The 21,132-nt window shown below is 32.6% G+C and overlaps 2 protein-coding genes across 17 annotated transcripts in view; one reads left to right on the forward strand and one right to left on the reverse strand.

Annotated features, from left to right (window-relative positions):
• Nucleotides 1-10,984, reverse strand: part of LOC148605035 (kelch-like protein 12) — a 24,742-nt gene extending 13,758 nt beyond the window's left edge. For 5 of the 12 annotated variants that reach the window (XM_088548773.1, XM_088548781.1, XM_088548767.1 and 2 more), the window contains exons 1-2: nucleotides 10,897-10,943; nucleotides 6,653-6,949 (exon numbers count right to left, since the gene is read on the reverse strand). In XM_088548773.1, coding sequence (XP_088404899.1) covers nucleotides 6,653-6,654 — 2 coding nt within the window. In that variant the 5' untranslated portion in view covers nucleotides 6,655-6,949; nucleotides 10,897-10,943. Of the gene's footprint in view, nucleotides 1-6,652; nucleotides 6,950-7,255; nucleotides 7,398-10,896 lie in introns of all 12 variants that reach the window. The other 7 variants (XM_088548777.1, XM_088548782.1, XM_088548771.1 and 4 more) reach the window with 3 other exon arrangements.
• Nucleotides 1-21,132, forward strand: part of LOC148605036 (5-hydroxyisourate hydrolase-like) — a 25,974-nt gene that overhangs the window by 1,878 nt on the left and 2,964 nt on the right. The window contains exons 1-4 of one of the 5 annotated variants that reach the window (XM_088548788.1): nucleotides 5,640-5,795; nucleotides 6,675-6,719; nucleotides 19,481-19,620; nucleotides 20,489-20,621. In XM_088548788.1, the coding sequence (XP_088404914.1) occupies nucleotides 5,718-5,795; nucleotides 6,675-6,719; nucleotides 19,481-19,620; nucleotides 20,489-20,621 (396 nt within the window). In that variant the 5' untranslated portion in view covers nucleotides 5,640-5,717. Of the gene's footprint in view, nucleotides 1-912; nucleotides 1,030-5,638; nucleotides 5,796-6,674; nucleotides 6,720-18,622; nucleotides 18,758-19,480; nucleotides 19,621-20,488; nucleotides 20,622-21,132 lie in introns of those variants that run through there. The other 4 variants (XM_088548792.1, XM_088548789.1, XM_088548790.1 and 1 more) reach the window with 4 other exon arrangements.

Here is a 21,132-nt window from a genome sequence, read left to right on the forward strand (position 1 = left end):
TTTTATAATTAAAGACCCTCGAAATTCCCAACACGTACACATTCATACTTTTTAGAAAAAATTCAGTCCCTATACTAAAAAAATAGTGGTCCCTTTTGACATGTTTCTATGAAAAAGATATCTGATCCATTCACTAAGTTCAAAGAAAATCAGTAATAAAATGGAGGTACTATCCGGGCAATAAGCCTGAATCACTTTGAATCATCACTTTTTTACTAAGTCCCCCTCCCAAAAAGTGGTCCACCATGACAGATTTCTGTGAAAATTAATCCCATCAAAGATTTTATTGCTACCAACCATTCACCAAATTTTTAAGTAAATTGTTTAAAAAAATGGTGGTACTATCCAGGCAACAAGTTGTGACAGACAGACAGACAGACAGAAGGATCAGAAACACTATACACTGTAATATTCTTCAAACCCTGAAGAGAATTCACTCCCTGCCAAAAGCAAATTTTTTTCTGTGGATAATTTCATTAAAATTCTTTAGTGTAAAATTAGATGAAAAGTATAATGTCATAATACAAAAATTACAGCATTATGCATCATATTGACATAACGAGAATTTTTTTCCCTATTTCATTAAAATTTACTAGTATTTAAATTCTTCTCAAAATTTGATATTCCCAAACATAAGTGTGCTTTTTCGTACATGTATACATGTATATAAAGCCGGGGTTCATTGATAAAAAATCTATCAACTAAGAAAAAACAGAAATCAATTCTTATAACTGACAGAGCCCAAATATTGAAGGTTAAAGTTCATGCACAACAAACAAAACTTTAAAATTCTAAGTCATTTATATAATGCTATCAAATTTCAATGACAACTTATATGAATAAACTACATTGCTTTTTATTCTTATCAGCTTTTAAGGTAACAAAAAAGGCACCCAGTAAATTACGAAGCAAGGCATGTTTAAAACTTTTGACTGCTACAGTCAAAGACCTAAGACTTCAAAAAATTGAAACGGTTTAAAAATGTGGAATTCCTGTGTGAAATGTTCAACCAATGTCATCAAATCTAATGTAAGTTATACTGGTAATTTTTTTAGTCTGATGTCTTGTGTAAAGGGTATTATAGAAAATAGAATAATTTCCGGTCAATTTTTGATGGCCACAACACAAAACTCTATTGTTTATGTACTACCCGGTGAGTTAATTGTATAATGTTTATTTTCCAAAATTCTGAAAATTTTGTACAGTATAGCAATATATGTAATGTCTCCTATGGGCAACAATTTAAGAAACTCCAACCCTTAGGTGAATCACCTCCCCCCTTCTAAATAACTCGGATGAAGAATTGAAAAGCTATATCGAACAAAATAGGAGTTGCACAATAACATCAAATAAAAAAGAATGTGTGAAAATTTCACGTAAATTCATTCAGCAGTTTTAGAGAAGTTGCCAATTAGAACAGGTGACAGACAGTCCAAACAGTCAAACAATGAATGGACAGCATGATCACTTTAAACCTCCTATTTTCTAACCAGGGCATATAAATCTTGGAAAGCAATAAAAATTTAAGGCAGCTTCCTTTTTTTCTCCCCACAATTAACCTGGCGACCATGCCAGATCATTAGCCGAACTGTTGTAAATCTTGCCATTGGTTAAAAAGCTCAACAGAGCTTATATTAATTGTTGACTTGTGAACATGTGTATTCATGGAGGCTTCAGATAATTTACCTTAACTTTAAATGTTCTTTTGTTTTACCGGTAGGAGACTTATTGAACATTGATATGAACAAAATGAACAAATGCATGTATCAGTTATATTCAAGTTGCACATGTTGTCATCTTAGGGATACCACAACTTGTTCAGAAATTTGATACAGTACATCAATCAATCTCTTATAATTTCTGCCCCTTCTATACAAAGCTACACACCAAATTTGAAATTGATCCGCCCATTGGGAATCAAGATTTTTGTGGTGGAAATTCACTCTATCATTCCATATAGTGAAAAATGGCCAAGTTTTACAAAACAGGGTGTTAGTATTGTACAGTAATTAAAATGGCTCACAACATATACACCATCTACATAAACATACATCAAATCTGAGATCAATCCACTCCTTGGAAGCTAAGATAATTGCGACGACATTAACAGATGGACAGACAAGATGATTCCAACAATTATCTGTATGATCCGCTTATACTTGCATAACTTTTGTCAAGTTTAAGCAAAATTTATCACAACCTACCTTAATAATATATCCCTTTGAAGTTACACATCAAATTTGGGATAATTTTACAAGTACATGTAGTTACCTCAAGTTAGGTGACGCAGAATTCAAAAGGATGGAATGGCAGACTGACAAGGCAATTTTAATTTATAATACCTACTCACTGTGTATAATTAAGATAACTAAACAAACAGTGAGCCTCTAAGTTTACTAATAGGATAATTAAATGGAAAGGGTGAATAACCAAATTATTATCACGAGTGCCGAAGAACGCCTCGATTTAACGAGTGTGTGGAACTTGTTCCACGCACGAGTTAAATCTTAATGTGTTCTTGGCACGAGTGATCATATTTTGGTTATTAATGATAACCAATTGATTATCCTATTTATTATAATAATAATTGTTATTTTCGACATAAATTTAAAATTTTGTGAACGGCGGATTAATATTGGTGTTGTGACATTTTGGCGGGAGAAAGCGTGAGAGTGAAATTACCGAATTTATTTCACAGTATGAATTATCGAAAAAAAATTACACTGGGAACAATCAGTAAATCACTGCTATCTATATAATAAATGGTAATATCCCCTGCTCCAATCCAGTAAATCTAAAAGATATTCAGATGGAAAAGCAAAACAAGAGATGTACAATGATATCTTATCATAAACAATTTGTGAACTGAAGTTTCATCAAATTCTGTTCAGTGGTTAAAGAGGAATTGCAGATTAGAATTTGGGACGGATGAAGGGACAGACAGCATGATCGTTACCTGGTCCAGCTTTTCAGTAGGGAGTAAAATGAAGCGAGAATGAATTTAATCTGAAAAAGCCTTATGTCTGTTTAGTATACAAATTGAAGTTTATCAAAAAATTGGAACTTGTTTAAACATTACAAACTTAATGATTGTTCGATACAATACATTATCATACATATGTAGCTAAATCTTTTAGGCAAACTAATTTTATGTACAATGTTTACTTAGTTATCAAACACTGACTGGACTGAGAGTATACACAAGATTCATTAAGGCCAAATATAAGAAAATGTGTGTTTCCTATTACCCAATTATTCCTATTATTTCTGCTAAAAATAGTGTACCCTATAGTTTTTGGTATTAACTATACCAAATTCATCTTCTTATCAGTAAAGAACAATATATCATATTGCCGTACGCCCAGACTGCTAGAGCCGTGTGCCCAGACAGCTAGAGCCGTGTGCCCAGACAGCTAGAGCCGTATGCCCAGACAGCTAGATGTTTGTTGGGGTTTAACGTCCAAGCAGCAATATTTCAGCTATATTCAGACAATGAACATGAAATGGATGATAAAATGAACATGAAATGAAAAAAAAAAGGATGGGTCACAAGGATAATAGGGTAGACAAATTTTGATTGCCACTGGAAAAAGGGGGGATGGGTAAGGTCGGGCAATTTAGCCTCCTGTGGCGGAGCGCAAAGGTTCCTACTCCTATCGAATACCACAGCAGGGTTCTTTAACGTGCGAGGAACGTGGCATCTTTCCCAACACGGTGCACCACTATGGTTTGTGGTCAGGTTTTCCGTATTATAGCCTGACAACCCCAGCATGTAACACACCAGGGGTACCCCATTCCACCACCTGGGGCACACATCCCAGTTGCTCTGTGGGCAGAGCACCTAGCCCCCGGCTAGGTTTCTGAGCACTGTTTAGTCGCCTTATACGACAAGTTTGGCGCTGCTGCAGGCCTATTCTTTTAACACCCGGACCTGCACGGGGACCCAGACAGCTAGAAGGACACCAGAGTTTATTATGCAAGTCATAATAAAACAGCTTAACAATATAATAATATAGAAAATGTTATGACTCTAAAATATCTAAACACCTCAATCATGTGTAATACCAAAAGGAAACTCTGTCTTTAACGATCCCAGTAGCCAGGAAAAACCAACCAATCACTATTACCAAATTGTGGAAAGAAAATGTTGGAAACCTGTGTCCACAACCCAATGCTTGGAAGACCGTTTCAAGAGAAATACTTTGGACAGTATTTATTTATTTATTTTATTTTATTATTTTTTTTTTTTAATTTGACATCAAAAGGAAAATAAATGTACAAAACATAGAACATAGACCATAATGAAACTTGACACTACGACTAAAGTGACTAAATCCTTGAGTCACATGACAAATCAGAAGCACCATTAATACAATATTTCTCGCTTTTCGATGAAACGTGGGAAAATTTTTATTGCTGTCATTTTTCATTAAGCATCTGTTAAATATTTTCCCCACAGACCCATCAAATAATAAAATAAAAGAAAATATTTACCTACCTATACCCTATTTTTTTCAAAGGTTTCATAGGAAACACACTTATTTTTTTTTATCCTATCTAGGAACATATGAACTGCTTTAACTTAGAAGTAACCATTTTGAGTCATAACTCAAATTTAAAGGAATCATAAATGGATTCATATTTAATTGTTAACACCATTGTGTAAATAATAAATACTCCCTTTGTTTTCATACTGAACTCTCCTTCAACTGAAAGATTTATAAATAATGTCACAATGTAAAGTTACATTGACTTTCTGACCTCAAAAGGTCATTCACAGCAAAATGATAAATCTGAATTCATGCATGTATCAACAGCTGTATTAAAGCACACAGAAACCAATCTCCGCTTTTTGTGCACTGCTTAAATTCCTACAACTCAGAAATAAATGACAGAATAGCAATGAAAAAGGGAGCTTTAATCCATGATGACAGACATTGTATCAAACAAAACAAGAAGTTGCATGCATCATTGTGCTGGGTATATATCCCATTCATTCCGTACATAGGGAAAATGGGAAAATCCCACAAAACAGGAAGTTGTTTCTGGACAGCAACCTGATATCATTCTTTGCAATATATGCCCCATTTACATAAGCAAATGCCAAATTTGAAGTCAGGTAATTCACAAAAATGATATGAAAGATGACAGAATGATGGTGATTCTACTATACATGTACCACCCATTACGATTGTGTTTTTAATTAATCAAAGCCTTATTAATTAATTTATCATACATGCACTTTTTAAAATGAGAGGATGAAAAGTGGTCTGGTCAAGTAAATCATTTACATTCAGAACATAATCTGTTAGAAGTTGCAGAAATTTTGCACAAGCAACTCTATACTGGTTAATACAATAGCAGAAACAAATTATATGGCTAATATCCATTTCATTAGAATGGAGCTTTCATTGACTTTATTGGCCACATGACCTAAATTAGCATCTGGCTATGTGGCTACCTTCTAGTGCAAAACACAGATAAAACAACATATTCTGGTCAAAATCAAAAAAGAAATGTGGTAATGATAAATCATGATCCAGACTTTTATTTGGACTAGTACTAGATACAAGTACATATAGGTACAAAAAACAGTTAAATATAAATATTAATCTTGTAGATAGAGTGATATATTTAACTGACAAACATTGTCAATTTTACATATCGTTGAACAACTGATGGTGTTTACTTAAACAAATTTGTCAAAAAAAGGAGACATGTACAAAATGTATACTACAGAAGGGAAAATGCTGCCATATTTTATTTTGATGACTGTTCTCAACTGCAAAATATCTGTAAGTCTGAATTTCAATTTTTATTTCTTACTTATTTTTATGTACCATCCCATGTAAACTCATACAAGCACAATGAGAGTTGTTATTATTAAATCTTTATGGAGGCTTGTGGCTATAAACACTTCATAATAAATTCTCAAACATTTTATATTTTATCCCCATAAAAAGTGAAAAGATTAAATAATAAAACAAAATTAGGGGGGGGGGGGGGTCACCATTTAGGTAAGAGTAAAAGAAGTTGACATCAGGAGGTTTTATCTGTTTAATTAAGGTATTAAGAAAAATTACATGTTGACATATTTACATTCAAAGGTAGATTTAAATTACAGATATAGTATAAGATTTTGTTGAAAATGTTTTTACAACAAATACAAGTACAGCTTGACATGTTCAGCTAATGATATGCATATAGGTCACTATTGATTTAAGAAAGATTTAACTACGGTTTTCATTTTTGGTGGGAAAAGGGAGGTAGTTTGATAAAAGCATTCTACATGAATACTGTATTAAGTTTTGAACTGATGAAAAAATGAAAAGGTCCTCGGAATAGAAAGTTCATTTTTGGCAGGAAAAGGGAAGTAATTTCATAACAACATTCTACATGAAAAATGTATTAAGTTTCAAATTGATGAAAAGATGAAAAGGTCATCTGAATTAAAACTACTTTGGGATGTTGTTAGATCCCGCATGCAGGTTAAATTGCAAAAAGTTTGGCTTTTCAAGACACTCACTCAAAAAACAAATGAACTGGTATTGGATATATATCAGGCAATCAGACAGGCAGACAAACAAACATTAGCAGACAGCAGTATACCTTAATATGACTTTAAAGAAACTTTCATATCATTAATACCTACATGTATGCAATTCCAAATCTAGGTCAGTTGTGGTCTCCTGTTTGTCTCACCAGAAATACTTGAAAAGGTAGGGAAAAAATTTTATCAGAGAAAACGACTCTTCTGACAATTCATCACTACATCATCTAAAACAATCTGTCACCATTAGCTGCAGCACCCTGTATATACTTATATTTCACCACAGTAGTCTTTCTTTGATAGCACTGTAAATTAGTACACCTTTTCAGCATGTACATGTAAAATTACCTCCTAACCTTTTTATGTGTACATGTATTGTAGTGGTCAAACCATCAAATCCTAAAAAGGTAGAAAAAAAAAATGAATATAAATGTCGGTAGAACAACTCAAGTTTGTGTTATTCCGTTACTGTTAAATATGTTTCCATCCTGCATGTTATATATTTAACTTAAATTATCACTCCCTGAAAGTAATTCATATAAGTTTTGTCTTAATAATTTAAAACAACACAATGTTTAACAAAGCATAGTTCAGTAGCTTAAATTTTTTTTTTCAAAAAAAAACTCACAATTCTAAAAAGTGTATTCTAAGGAACATTGGTTGCAGAAAGCCCATTGCTAATAAAATACAATATTTTTTATATACCAGTTTGGAGACCAGTTCAATTACTATAAGTGAAGGTATCATAAGGCCATTTGTTCAAGTTTAAGCCAAGAAAAATAATCCACTTCATGCAGGCCTCCATGCTTCTGTCTGGTAATGATTTAATATACTATAAACAGCACCACTAATGGAAGAAAATGTATTAAGCATTAATCTTTTTAATCAACATTCAGACTTCTTCAGTAAATAAAGAAAACATTGATACATGTAAATTTACGGTACAGTTGGCCTCCTCCATATGAACAGCAAGATAAGATACCAAGGAAATATTAATCATCATACATGCCATATGATCTAATTAAATGAATCATACATGTAGTTTTGATGTTATGATATATAGTTATCTCCCTTAGATAAAGATATAAGAAGTGGATTGAACATTTTTTCATTTTTTGATGCTGTTTCATCCTGTTCAATAGAGTGTAGAAACAAGCTTTTGTTCGTTTTTACTTAATTAGCATTCCAGCTAAGAATCATACAAAATGCGATACATGGTTGGAAAGCCTACATATTTTTATTTTTTATATTTTGATTAAAATGCATCAGTAAACAGAATTCTTTTGGGTTTTTTTTGTATAACCCATGCTCATAAGAGATAAAATTGTACAATATGCACTATAGAATTCAAAATTAAGGGAGATAACTCGGTAAATGACCTCTCAAATTTAATGGAATCTATTGGATTTTTTATGTTGATTATCTCTTAAGAGCTGGTGGATTTGAATGAATTATTACATATTTCATAGTATAGACCTGTAAAACAACTTAATTACAAAAATAAAAAATATGTAGCCTTTTTTTGAGGTGTATCACATTTTTCAGATTTTGCATGATTCTTACAAAGACAGCTACTTAATTTGGGGGAGGGGAGCAAGCACAGCACAAATTTAGCACTTTCCTCCAGTGAAGGAACAACACTCAATTGACACATGTCACCAAGTTGCAAGGATTTGCTTTCAGAGTAACAATGTTTTTTTTAAGTCATGACCATTGCATCAGATCATTGTTATTTATTTTTTAATAGCTGGAGCCATTTAAATAAATGGTCAAACAGGCATTGTACATTGCAAAAGTGGAAGTAGATATTAGCTCTGTATAGTGCCACAAAAATTCCTGGTAGAATTGAAGTTCCTCGATTATGCTGTCACTTTGTTTTTCATTTCTGATATCAATCATTTCCTACTTCTTAGAAAAAAACCATACGGCCAGTTTCAGTTATTATAATGTACTGTTCCAATGGCAATTTTCACATTAACGTTTACATCAGAATAAATTTCTGACCTTAAAGTAAACTTAAATAATCTATCAGCTTTCAAGGGCAATAACTCTATCAAAACTGACCCCTTTTTCCATTAAAATATATAAAGACTTCTAGAACCCCCACTTAACTCATTTGCCAATATAAAAAGTCTTCATTGAATTTCAAAATCAATGTATGTATAAATGATTAAAGTCTGATAACACATAAACAAAAATGTTCTAAGAATGGAATCCTGCCAAAATATTCCATCTGCATAATGTACTGAATCTGAAAATAACAGTAGAGATCACAATTGTTTCTTTTACAAATTGAAACCTTGGTTGTGAAATATAAAACATTTGTCTAAACTAAGATAACTCAATTACTGCTGATTAACTGGTAATTAGATTTAAAAACTGCACCACCGGAAATGAAAACTATTATGTCTATAGGAAGGTTAGATATAAATACATTTCATTCAACATCTGCAGTTCAATATCTATGATAACATAGCTCTATGATCAGTGTTTCCATTTCTGTTCACTACAAAATTGTGGCAGTAAATCCAGTCTTATTTAAAATTAGACTTGGCATATTTTAAAAGGAAGGCATAAAATATAAATTGGACAGGCTAAGCTTATCATGATTAGATTAATGTAAATCTACCAAGGAAAGCATTGGATGCTCAATTTGTTAAACAGAGTAGTTAACTTTCTTTTCAATGGCAAACCCTTCATTCAGGTTGTGGAAAATGTCTCTTAATTCATTGAAGGCTAATACTTAGACTGCCATTTTAGTAGTGTTGGTGGGGACACACCCCTTTTTTCATTTCATTCTCTATTACTACTGGAATGTTGTTTTACAAAAAATCTAGGTTTTCGCTATGTTGCTGTGTTTTTTTTGTACAAGCCATTTACAAGTAATTCAATCCTTGATCATAGTGTTTTCAATGTATTTGATATAAGACTGAATTTCATTGGCATTATTGGTGTTTTCTAAAAGGACATTAAGTATTTACAAAAAGGGGATAACAATGTATTTGATGAAAGACTGACTTCCATTGATGTATACTAAAAGGAAATGCAGTTTTTTTTTTTTGATAAAAATGTGGTGGCAAAATGTTCAAAATGGCCCGACTTGAAAATTACATTTTGGAATTTGCTAAAAATTGAACTTCACATGTACTTTAAAAAAAGAAGTTCATGGTACTAAACAACTGTGCAAAGTTCTAAAAAAATCATAGATCTGTTCTCAAGTTATCATCTGGAAACCACAGGGGTACAAACAGACTGACAGACACACAACTTTTTAGAAGGGTATCACATAATACCTCACCACTTTATATGGCTGGTTATAAAAAAGTATCAATAAAAAAAATAACAACTCAGAGCACAAACTAAAATCTGGAATGACCAAGAAGCTGAAACTCAGTTGAGAGCCTTTACAAAAACATTTTATGCAATAAAAAAGATCAGTATCTTTGTGACCATTCACTCAACACTTGGCAGTCAATCAAACAAAAATGTTGAACACAAAGAAGGGGGTCAATCACACCTCAAATAGGTTACTTTCCTCGAAACTGTGTCAGATGCTACAACTCATTATCATCAGATTGTCTAGCCTGTGATAAATTTGGACAGAAATGGAGCATTTCAAATAATTACTTTATTTTTCAAGCTAACATCCAAAAGTTACTGAGAATTACGTCAGAAAATGAGTCAGAGACCAAATTTTAATTGAACAACAAAAACATTCCAGAGAACCAAGACATTCTGCCAAGTGAATAGTTAGTAGGCATTAAAAATGTCTGAGCCAATTATAGATTCCATCCCTCATACCATGTGACTAATAAGTAAACAAAAACAACAATGTAACATATTGGAGTGGACTAAGTAAGCTTAATATTGACTTCTGTCACTGTAATTCAATGCTTAAATATAGAAAAGTCACTTCATGACCAAACCGTTAAAACTTTTGAATTAATGTGTTAACATTAACAATATATAACTAAAACTTGAACACATATGCAGGTCTTCACAGCAAGAAAACACTTCAACAGGTTATTTTTGAAAACTTCATTTACAATTTGTATTTTCATCCTCATATCTAGAAATACCAGATGAAAGAGTAATCAAGGGAACCAAGATTCTTGAGGAAATCAATTTAACGTAGGAAATTTTTGTCAAGTCTTATTCTGAAATGTTTGGTTTATTTGTTCTATACTGACCTTTTATTTTTTTAAATATCAAATTTATATTATATGCTGAAATAAATACATATTAATTACTACTAGCTTCTACAGATATTAACCTTTTACAAATTACCAAGCAAATGTATAAAAAAGGAATCCCTTTCACTTATCTTAATGGTAATTGAATCTTACCTTTTTAATCAATGCACCTGAACATAGAGATTTCCTCACCTGATACTGAACACGTAGTTCCAGTCACATGGTAATGTTGTTGTTTTGATATCTGATCTTCTGGAACTAACCAATCAGATTCTAGCATGAGCAATACAGACACCATCTCAAAATAATCAGAATCAGAATTCCCATCCATAACAATGATGCCAGCTCTCATGCATTTCATACAAAATTCACATATTTTAAAGTTGATTAGGTGGCATTTTTCTGTAATCTATTATTTTCTTTTCCTTTGATCTTTTCAAACACTTTTTTCAAATTTCACCCATTTTGCACCTTGAAAGCTTGGCAGCTCTGAAATAGATAAAAAATTAAGATTGATTTTCCAAGATTGAAGACAAGGTTATTGAAGCAGGAATTTGACATAAAACCGGCGGACATCAAGTTAGTTAATAATTTATTATCACAAAAATGTTTCAACGTTACAATGTGACTGAAAACATTCTTTCGGATGTTGACAACAAAAAGTAGTTCCGTAAAAGATAAAAGGTGAGCATGGCCTAAATAGCAAGTTAGTTTATACAATTGAAACAATGTGATTTTTGTCAACAAACCAATCAAATGGCAAGATTCTCATCAAATTAAAATATTTTAAAATAAATCGATAAATAATGAATATTTTTAAACCAAGAAAATTGAAAAGATCTTGTGGAATAGTGTTTTTTACTTTTATGAAAGACAGGTTTCTGAAAATTGAACTGAAGTGTTTATAGTTTTTCAATATTTTCCATTCATTCTAAACCATGTACAGGATCAGCATAGAACACTCCATTTAAAAGTATTGATGTAGATAGAATCTAGTATAGTTCTATCTTTATTGTCACAATTTTTACATTGGACTTTCAGAAAGGGGTCATAAGATGATACATGTCTCTAAGCAAGTAACTGTCTTTGGCATGAAAAGGAAACAGATTTGTACATGTACCTGTAACATAAGAAAACAACATATTTCTGTTTATACATCACCCAACTCACTGGGTTGAAAACTGATGACTGTAATGGCCATTATGGTAATCTAAAAATGGTGTAGGAAAATTATGAAATGAATATTTTCTTTTATAAATTACTAGTAGTTGTTCACTCAAGATACTGAACAAAATAACTATGAAAAATTGTTGGTTATTCTTCAATTCTCTGAACATAGGAGAAAAATACATGATTAACCCTTGTTGTGCTACACCCGGACCTGTTCGAGATTGGACCTGTTCGAGACTGGACTATGTTCCACTTTATCGGTTCTGGCAGTGTAAATATGAGTTTAGGAAAGTGCAATTTGTGTCCATCTGGAAGCAGCGTGACTGTGCTTTAAAATGAGGCTTATAGAGTTGGTTAATAAATAATTACTTGAAAGCTAAAAGAAGGGGTCACGAGTTTACGCTGTCAAAAAAAAAATGAATTTTTTTGGGGGTAGGGTCCATTTCTTGGACCCTCGCTGAGCAGAATTAATATGTAGTACTCTACTTCCCCAGGAAACTAAATAAGAATGATTTCTGTTACCACCATTTCGACGTCAACCCCTTGTATTGACTACTTCCAATTGAGGAACAAAAAGAGGCCAAAAATTGGAAAAAATCCTCATTTTGTTACACAAATGACCCTTCAGGGGGCTCCCGACCCCCCACTCATGACTGTAACACACTTTATTTGGCTGCAGTAGCCTTCACGGTCTTCAGGCTGTAGGATGAATGTGCTTTGGTTCCTGATTTGTTCCCGTTGAACCCCATAGGTAGCAAATAATGACCAGAAATGGACAAAAATGACCTTTTTCGAGTGACAGACCCATTTTCGTGCATTGAGAAGACTTTGGTAGGACTCATCATCAGGATCATTTCATCAATTGAAAGTTCCTTTCCATCTATTACAGTTTTCAAGATATTGGCTGAAAACTGTTATAAATATTATTTTCACCTTTCATGGGCAATAACTCTACCAAAGAGTCGGCAACTTTCAACAGATCCAATGAGACTTTTGTAGGCCTGATCATAAGGATCATTTCAACAATTGAAAGTTTCTTTCTATATTTCTTAGTTTACAAGATATTGACTGTAAACTGTAAAGAAAAACCCATCATTTTTCAGCTTTCAAGGGCAATAACTCTACCAAGGAGTCTTCCGACAACTTTGATCTCTTGCAGACTTTTGTAGGCCTGGAAAAAAGGATAATTTCTGCAAATGGGAGACTTTGGCTAAAACTAAGATTTGGAGATGCATGAGAAAAACTACTGACTGACCCCTTTATTCTATTTTTAGTAACAGGAATATTCATACCAAGTTTGGACCTTATTGGTCTGGTAGTTTCAGAGGAGAAGATTTTTGAGAGAAATAACATTGAAAATAAGGGGAAAAAAACTCCGACACAGCTTAACAGAATAAAACCAAATTTTGAACACAGATAAATCTCATCATGATGAACACTTTCACCCTACATCAAAATTTGGCTAAATCGAACAGTTTTTGAGATATATGCAAAAAGTTTCTGTCTGACCCCTATCTTCTATTTTTAGTAATGGCAGCCATGTTTTTCAGACGAATTAAAATTACTCACATCAGTTTGCTGAAGTTTGTTTGTTTGTTGTTTGTTGGGGTTTAACGCCCGAGCAGCAATATTTCAGCTATATTCAGGCGATGAACATGAAGTGGATGATAAAATGAACATGAAATGATGAAATGAAAAATGGGATGGGACACAAGGATAATGGGTCGAGAAATTTTGATTGCCACTGGAAATAGGGAGAGGTGGGTAGGGTCGGGCAATTTAGCCTCCTGTGGCGGAGCCCTATGGTTCCTCCTTTGGAAGAATACCACAGTAGGGTTTTTTAACGTGCGAGGAACAAGGCATCTTTACCAACACTGTGCACCACTATGGTTTGCGGTCAGGTTTTCCGTATTATAGCCTGACAACCCCAGCATGTAACACGCAAGGGGTACACCATTCCACCACCTGGGGCACACAACCCAGTTGCTCTGTGGGCAGAGTGCCCTAGCCCCCAGCCAGGGTTCTCAGCACTATTTAGTCGCCTTTTATGACAAGCTTAGCGCTGCTGCAGGCCTATTATATGACACCCGGACCTGAACCCGGGCATTTTGATGAAGAATACCCAAAGGAACAATCATACCAAATTTGGTTCAAATTGGTCAAGTAATGTCAGAGAAGATTTTTGAAAGAAAAACATTAAAAAAGCAAAAAACTTCGAAAAAGGACAATAACTCGAACATATCTTAACAGATAAAATACAAATTTGACAGCATATAGATCTCTGATCATGCTGAACACTTTTAGCTATGTCAAAATGTGGCTAAACCATAGAGCTTTGGAGTTTTATATGAAAAACTTCTGTTTGACCACTATGTTCCATTTTTAGTAACAGCGACTATGTTTTTCAACGGATCAATAAACCCGACAAAATTTCAATGCAGGATACCCCAAGAAACATTCAAACTAAGTTTGCTTCTAATTGGTCATGTAGTGTCAGAAGAGAAGAGTTTTGAATAATTGTTGACCCAAACAGACAAAAACAGATGACAAATGACAGCAAAAGCTCAAATAGCCTATATATTTAGAAGGTTGGATGAGCATCTACCATTAAGTTTATCTGGCCTAATATGATCTCTAAATTTGCTTGGGACAGTGAGCCTTGTTTTCGTACAAAATAAGGTGCAACCATTATCATTGTAATTGGCAAGACAAAATGAACAATAAGCCAAATTCATACTATTGATTTAATTTTAAAAATAGATTTTCTAATATTAGAAATTTATTTTCTAATATTAAAAAAATGATTTATAAATATTAGAAATGATTTTTTTTAATATTAGACACAGATTTTTTAACATACGAAATTGAAAATTTTAAGCTTATTTTTTTGTTATAGTTTTCCAACCGAAAAGACTTACTGGCATGTTTTTGTGTTAAAGAGATGACCCAACTCAGACAAAAAATCTTTTGTAGTTGTTACAACATTTACATGTGAAAATGATGTCACAGAGATTATTACTATGCAACTTACAATAATGTCTTATAAAATTGGAAGGTTTGCACATAGTTTTTCAATCCAGAAATATTGGCCAGATGCTTCAAAAAATAAAAAGCATCTAATGGGACATTAATTGAAACCCTGCAGAATTGCCATAATAATTTTGGGGTAAAAACAACTTTATATGGCTGTAACTTTCATGTAAATAATTCTATCAAACTGAAATTCAAAACATGATCTGTATTTTATGATTATCAATTACTATTCAAAGTTTGAAAAACATCCTTAAATATCTTTGAAACTTTTCATCTGAATCTATTAAAGGGACAGACAGATGGACGGACATGCAACTTTAAGGATTATCAAATAATACCTGGCCACTTCGTTTAGTTGGATAATATATAGAAGTAACTGACTTTGGCACAAAAGGAGAAACAGATTTGTATCTATTACAAGTAAAAAAAATCATATTTTCTTAAATTCATTACCCAACTGTCCCATACATATCAAATTTATTTCTTAAATATTTTCCATCATGTACATACATGTTCAAGAATTCCCTGTATCATTCAAATTCCTGATATTAGCACTCATCACCCATGGTTCAAATTCTATCATTCAGTGCTCATGCAAGCACCTGCTGATCATCACTGAGATCATATCAATACATTGTAAGAAACTGCATATCACTCAATTTCTCAATGGTCGCCAAACTTTTTTCCTTTGTGTGTAACTAAAGAATAAAAATGTTAACATAGTAATCAATATATATATGTACATGTAAATGTACCAGTAGTCATTTTTTTTCATATAAAGTTATTTATTGCAAGAAATTTCAAGTGACGAAATTGAAAATCATAATCATTTGCATATAAAACCAAATACGTCACTAAATTCTTCACTAAGTGTTGTTCAAAACATATGTAACCTTCATGGGCAAATATCGTGCTCCTTCACCACAAAATGTAATGGCAAGATTGAAGAACATCAAGATATCAATTTCCAATGGTAAATTAAATCAACCAATATTTATGGTAACTGAGCAAAAATAAAAAAAATTCATACCATTTGTTGAAGTATACTGAACCTAAAGTACATTTTTGTATGTAACGTACCTCAATTGAAGCTAATTTGCTTTTAATGATGTACACACATGCATGTCCTTTTAAAAAGGACCAAACAAATTTCCACTGTTTTCAATTTTTGGGTGTAAGTACAAAGTTTACAGGGAAATTGTCAACAAGAAGGGAATAATCCTAAAGAATGACCAAAAATTTTTCACAATTTGAGCATGATTGAATGCAGGAAAATGAAATTTGACCTTTGCAGTATTGAAAATTTTATATTCCCTACTTGTGGAGCTCGGGATACAGCCATATTTTATCCTGTCTTTGCAGAGTTACCTCCTGTAAGAGCAGGTATAATTTCGAAGTCTCTCTAATCGATGTTCGGATTTGGGTGCAGAAAATAGATGTAACTCAATGAAAATGGAATCCCCAGCAGACAAACACAACAGTGTTTCTAAAATTTACAGGGTGTTTCATTTTGTTGGTAGGTTACATAAGGATGATTTTCATTTGTATCCTGGGTAAAGAAAATTTATGGCAGGGTCAGTAGAACGAGAAATTTCCTTTTGACCTTCGAGATTTTTTAAAGTATCGTCGATATCGGATGGAAAACCTTATGTGTTCCAAATAGATACCTGCTCCAAATGTAGATAAATGTTGACAAAATGGTCCGCAAGTCAGGAATAAGGGGTTTCAATTTATAAAACAACAAAACCCCTGGATATTCCAAAGTTTTAATACCCTCATTTTTGTTTGATCATCATGTCAAACTAAATTTGATTGGTTAATTATGGGAATTAAGAATGACCAGAAATCAATCAGAACTACGAAGTTCATATGCCAAGTTGAAAAAATTCTTTTTTTAAAATTGAAAATGTCTTCCACTATAGAAATCAATATTTTAAATGGCCTGGATTATCTGTTCTGACAAAAGATTGCTTAAAATAAGGTGTTTTTATAAATAAAAAAGATACAACGTAGCTGAGCAGTTTTTAGTGGACTCCGAGTTGCTCATTTACAAATGTACTTTTATTTGCTTTGAAAGTAAATAGTTTGGTTATTTTATGTTCTTTGTTGTGTTTGTTTTCCATGTCTAATCTTTGTCCCTGGATTACATTATTTTGATTTCCACTAGAGTCTTGGTTCCCTCGTTTACTCTTGAATAACTTATCATGGAGCTCAACACAACAACCCAAATCACCATGGAAGGATCAGGAAGTGTGATCTTACTGGTTGCCAGTGGATATTTAGGCCTAGGAGATTTAGGTCTAAGACATTTCTGTCAAGGGTGTTTATGTCTAGGATATTTTGGCCATTAAATGTTTGGGCTGAAAATATAAATTTAGTGTCCATTAGCTACAAATGTATTCTTAGCAGATTACGTTTTTATTCAGTATTTGATTAATTGAGAAACCAATCTAGGTTAAGAACTAGCAACGAAAATGTCCATATTTGGCCCCCTGCATTACAAGAAATTAGAAATTGGATATGAAGAAGTTTTTTTCTGCTGTTTAGAATGTTAAATGATTGATTTAGCATGATCTACCAAATTAATAAGCATATCAACTTTCAATAATAAAAAATAAGATGCCCCAAATTGGAACATCTCTGCATTTTCCACCAAATTTTCTGAAATTGGGCACTTTTTTCAAACATTACATTGTACTTCAATTTTGGAGTGTCTCCCCTAACTTGTCCCCAAAACTTCTGTTAAGGATTTGTTACAAGTCCAAATCATTTGACACACGCCAGGGTCATGTTGATAGAGACATTTGAAAATAACATATTTCGCATTGCAAATTGATGAAATGATAATTTAAAACCAAATTAAAAAAAATAATTATCCATTACACCATGAATGTCACATTTTTTGTTATTAACTTTAAGCTTATTTTTCTCTCTTCCCATATCTGTTCCCTTTTCTACTGTCAGAAATTAAATAGGATAACTTTGCTAAGATTTTAGTGATAACCAGTAGATGGATTTTGATGATGTACAAAATTAATGATAAAAGAATGGGGAATATAATCACTTCTTAGACAAATGACGACAAAGAAAATCACATAAATGTTGATTTGTCATTAAGTGTTTGTGAAAAGAAACTGTTGTGTCTATCAAAATGAAATTAATATTAAATGAAAGAGAATGGTAATGGCTATTTTTCATTAATGTGATTCGAATAACAATAAAATAATGACAAAATGAATGTACATGTACATACATGTATGTCTTAAGAAAGAAATATTAACATTTCCATTTTCAAAAACAATACTCCAGGATGCTGTTAATTATTGTCTTTCTATTTGTTTAACCTTTTGAATTTACTATCAATTAAAAGATTAAACTCTTTAAAATGATATAAACAGTATCACATAATAAAGAGTTTGAAATACTCAATTAATAGTTAGAAGTTTGCCAATTTTATTATAATTTTCCCTTATATTTTCAGCATAACTTTGTCATTATCAATGTTTTGTTAATGTCCCTGGTTCAAAGAATCCTTAACTTTAAGCTTGTCAAAATATGATACATATTGTACACAAAAGTTAACATTCCTTCTTATATTGCTCGCTGCAATTAAAGTGGTCAAGGGTTTAATACACTTTTGGTACTTACCCGGACTTGACAAACAGTACAGAAAATTAATTTATGGCGGGAAAATGTATTTCGGAACTCTTTGGACGTTATACAAAGGTAACTTCCGATGTCATCGAATGCAAAACGTTTGTCAGTGGTGAAAAATCACTTGTTTTCTTCCAAAGAGGCATCTTGTCAACAGGTAATTGTAGTTTAGTCGTGCGAATCGTGATCTTTAGAGCACATCCTTTATGTTTTTTTTTCATACAAAACATTTATTCATTTCGTAGAATATGCATGTAAACGTTGAATATTATTCTAATTATCTCCCTTTAAAACCACCAAGTTATGATCTAAGAGTATGGCCAGCTTTACTATGAAAATTGTTTTGTTTTTTTTTTCATTTTCTCAGACTACACAGCCCTCGTTTTATTTGGCTATAACCAACAAATCAATTGATTACCACTTGCATGCATAGTCACCCTGCATGTCTCAGGAAAATCATATAACAATATTTTTAACATTAAGAATATGTTTTCAGATTTTAGCCTATGGGAGACAGAGAAAATTATACTCCAACAATAACTGTTGATGACTCTAACACCATACTGTCATAAGCAATACCTCAAACATTAGGACTATGGAAAATAACTGCTCTATATCTGCATAAACAATCAAGCAGTTACTTCTGAATTACATACATCTTTTTTGTCAGAATCATTTTGAGCCATGCATGTTTCAGTCCCTTGTATACCGTTATATGGGATGTCTGTAATTTCCCTTCCCTATTGAATAATTAGACACTTCACATGTATAAAAGATACTTCAGAATTCTTTTCTTACCATAAATACATGTGTTTTAACCTACAGTGATTGAAATGAGAGCTACATTTATGATATTGTTTTTTGGGTTTTTTTTTTACAGATTACAATGTCTGGTAGTGGGGTTCAGCCCCCTCTGACTACCCATATACTAGATACAGCCAGAGGGAAGCCTGCTAACTCTGTACCTATGATATTGTCAATTAGAGAACAAAATGGGGAATGGAAACAGTTACATACTGGGTATTGTACCACACATAAAATAATCAAAAGTTTCTATTCTTTTACTTGCATTTTTCTGTTTTTCTCTCCACAATTTGTAGGAATATTCTCTTAGAAGTAACACAGGGAATTCAAAGGAAACTTGACAATAGCTTTGCCACCTTAGTCCTCATTAAGTTCTATGTAAAAGATTTGGAAATTTTTTAATTGTCTTGTTAGAAATAAAAAAAAATGCAATGAAAGTTTGCAGGTGAAGGGGTCTTTCACATACTTCTTTAAATTAAGAAGGTTATCCATGAATGTGCTGAATTTCAAAATAGTAAACCACTGCCTCTAATAACTTTGTATGACTTTTATCAATTGCCTTATTTTTCATTTCCTAAGCATGGACCAGGTGCACCGGTAGGGTAAGCATCCTCTGCTTCTCTAGAAACACCTGCCGAGTTGCTCATAAAAAGTCAAGTCTGGGATAGACAAACGAGGAAAGGAAAACTATGACCCGTTGAATAAATTAGTTTTCATGGTGCAGATGGATACACCATAATGATCAACGAGTTCATGATGATGACCATAAAACTTCTGTAGTGATGACTTCAATCTTGTAGCATCAAAACCCTGTTTCAGAAGCCTATTTGTTAGAGTTCTAGCGCGATACAAAAAGTCTGCGTAGTTTCGGCAAGTTCTGGCATAACGTATGAGTTGTAATATGAATACTCCATACGCAGGTGTTGAAGGGATGAAAAATACTCTGATGTGGAAGTTACGGAATCTGTTGACATGGAAGAAGATTGCACAAGTGTGGAGTTGTTGTTTTGTATAAAATATGACATTTAGCTTGGATATCATAGGCATAGCCTAAAATCATATTAAAATACCTTTTACATTTCAGATCAACCAATCAGGATGGTCGTGGAGGTTTCCTGACACAAGCAACATTCCGCCCAGCTGTATATAAACTGTACTTTGATACTGGTGCTTACTTCAAACAGAATAATCTCAAAGGGTTTTACCCATATGTAGAAGTAAGTTCAGATATATTAATTTTTAATATTTGATAACAATATTTCAATAAAAAGCATATGGTATTTTATTATCTTGACTTAAATATGTACAAGCGGTAATGTGCAGGCTTTCTTGAAATGTTTCATATAACCCTATTGATTTATGGTAAAAGGTCAAATGAAAATGACACAGAGCAATATTTTCACATAGCAAGGGAATGTTCCATTTTGTATTGCTCTTGTCCATATGCAGACTGCACATTTCAACAAACAATTACTGGAAGTGTTACTTAGTTTCATATTTTATGTGACTTCTTTTACTTAGTTTCATAATTTATTTTCCTTGTGTTACATAGTTTCATAATTTATGCTGGTACTTAGTTTCATAGTTTGTTACTTGTGTTACTTAGTTTCATAATTTATAGAACTTGTTTAACTTAGTTTCATAATTTATAGAACTTGTTTAACATAGTGTAATAATTTATGTGACTTCTTTTACTTAGTTTCATAATTTATAGAACTTGTTTAACAT

Source organism: Perna viridis, chromosome 10, assembly GCF_037379345.1.
Source record: "Perna viridis isolate PV_CMFRI_1.1 ecotype Kerala chromosome 10, ASM3737934v1, whole genome shotgun sequence".
In the NCBI taxonomy this organism is placed as follows: domain Eukaryota; kingdom Metazoa; phylum Mollusca; class Bivalvia; order Mytilida; family Mytilidae; genus Perna; species Perna viridis.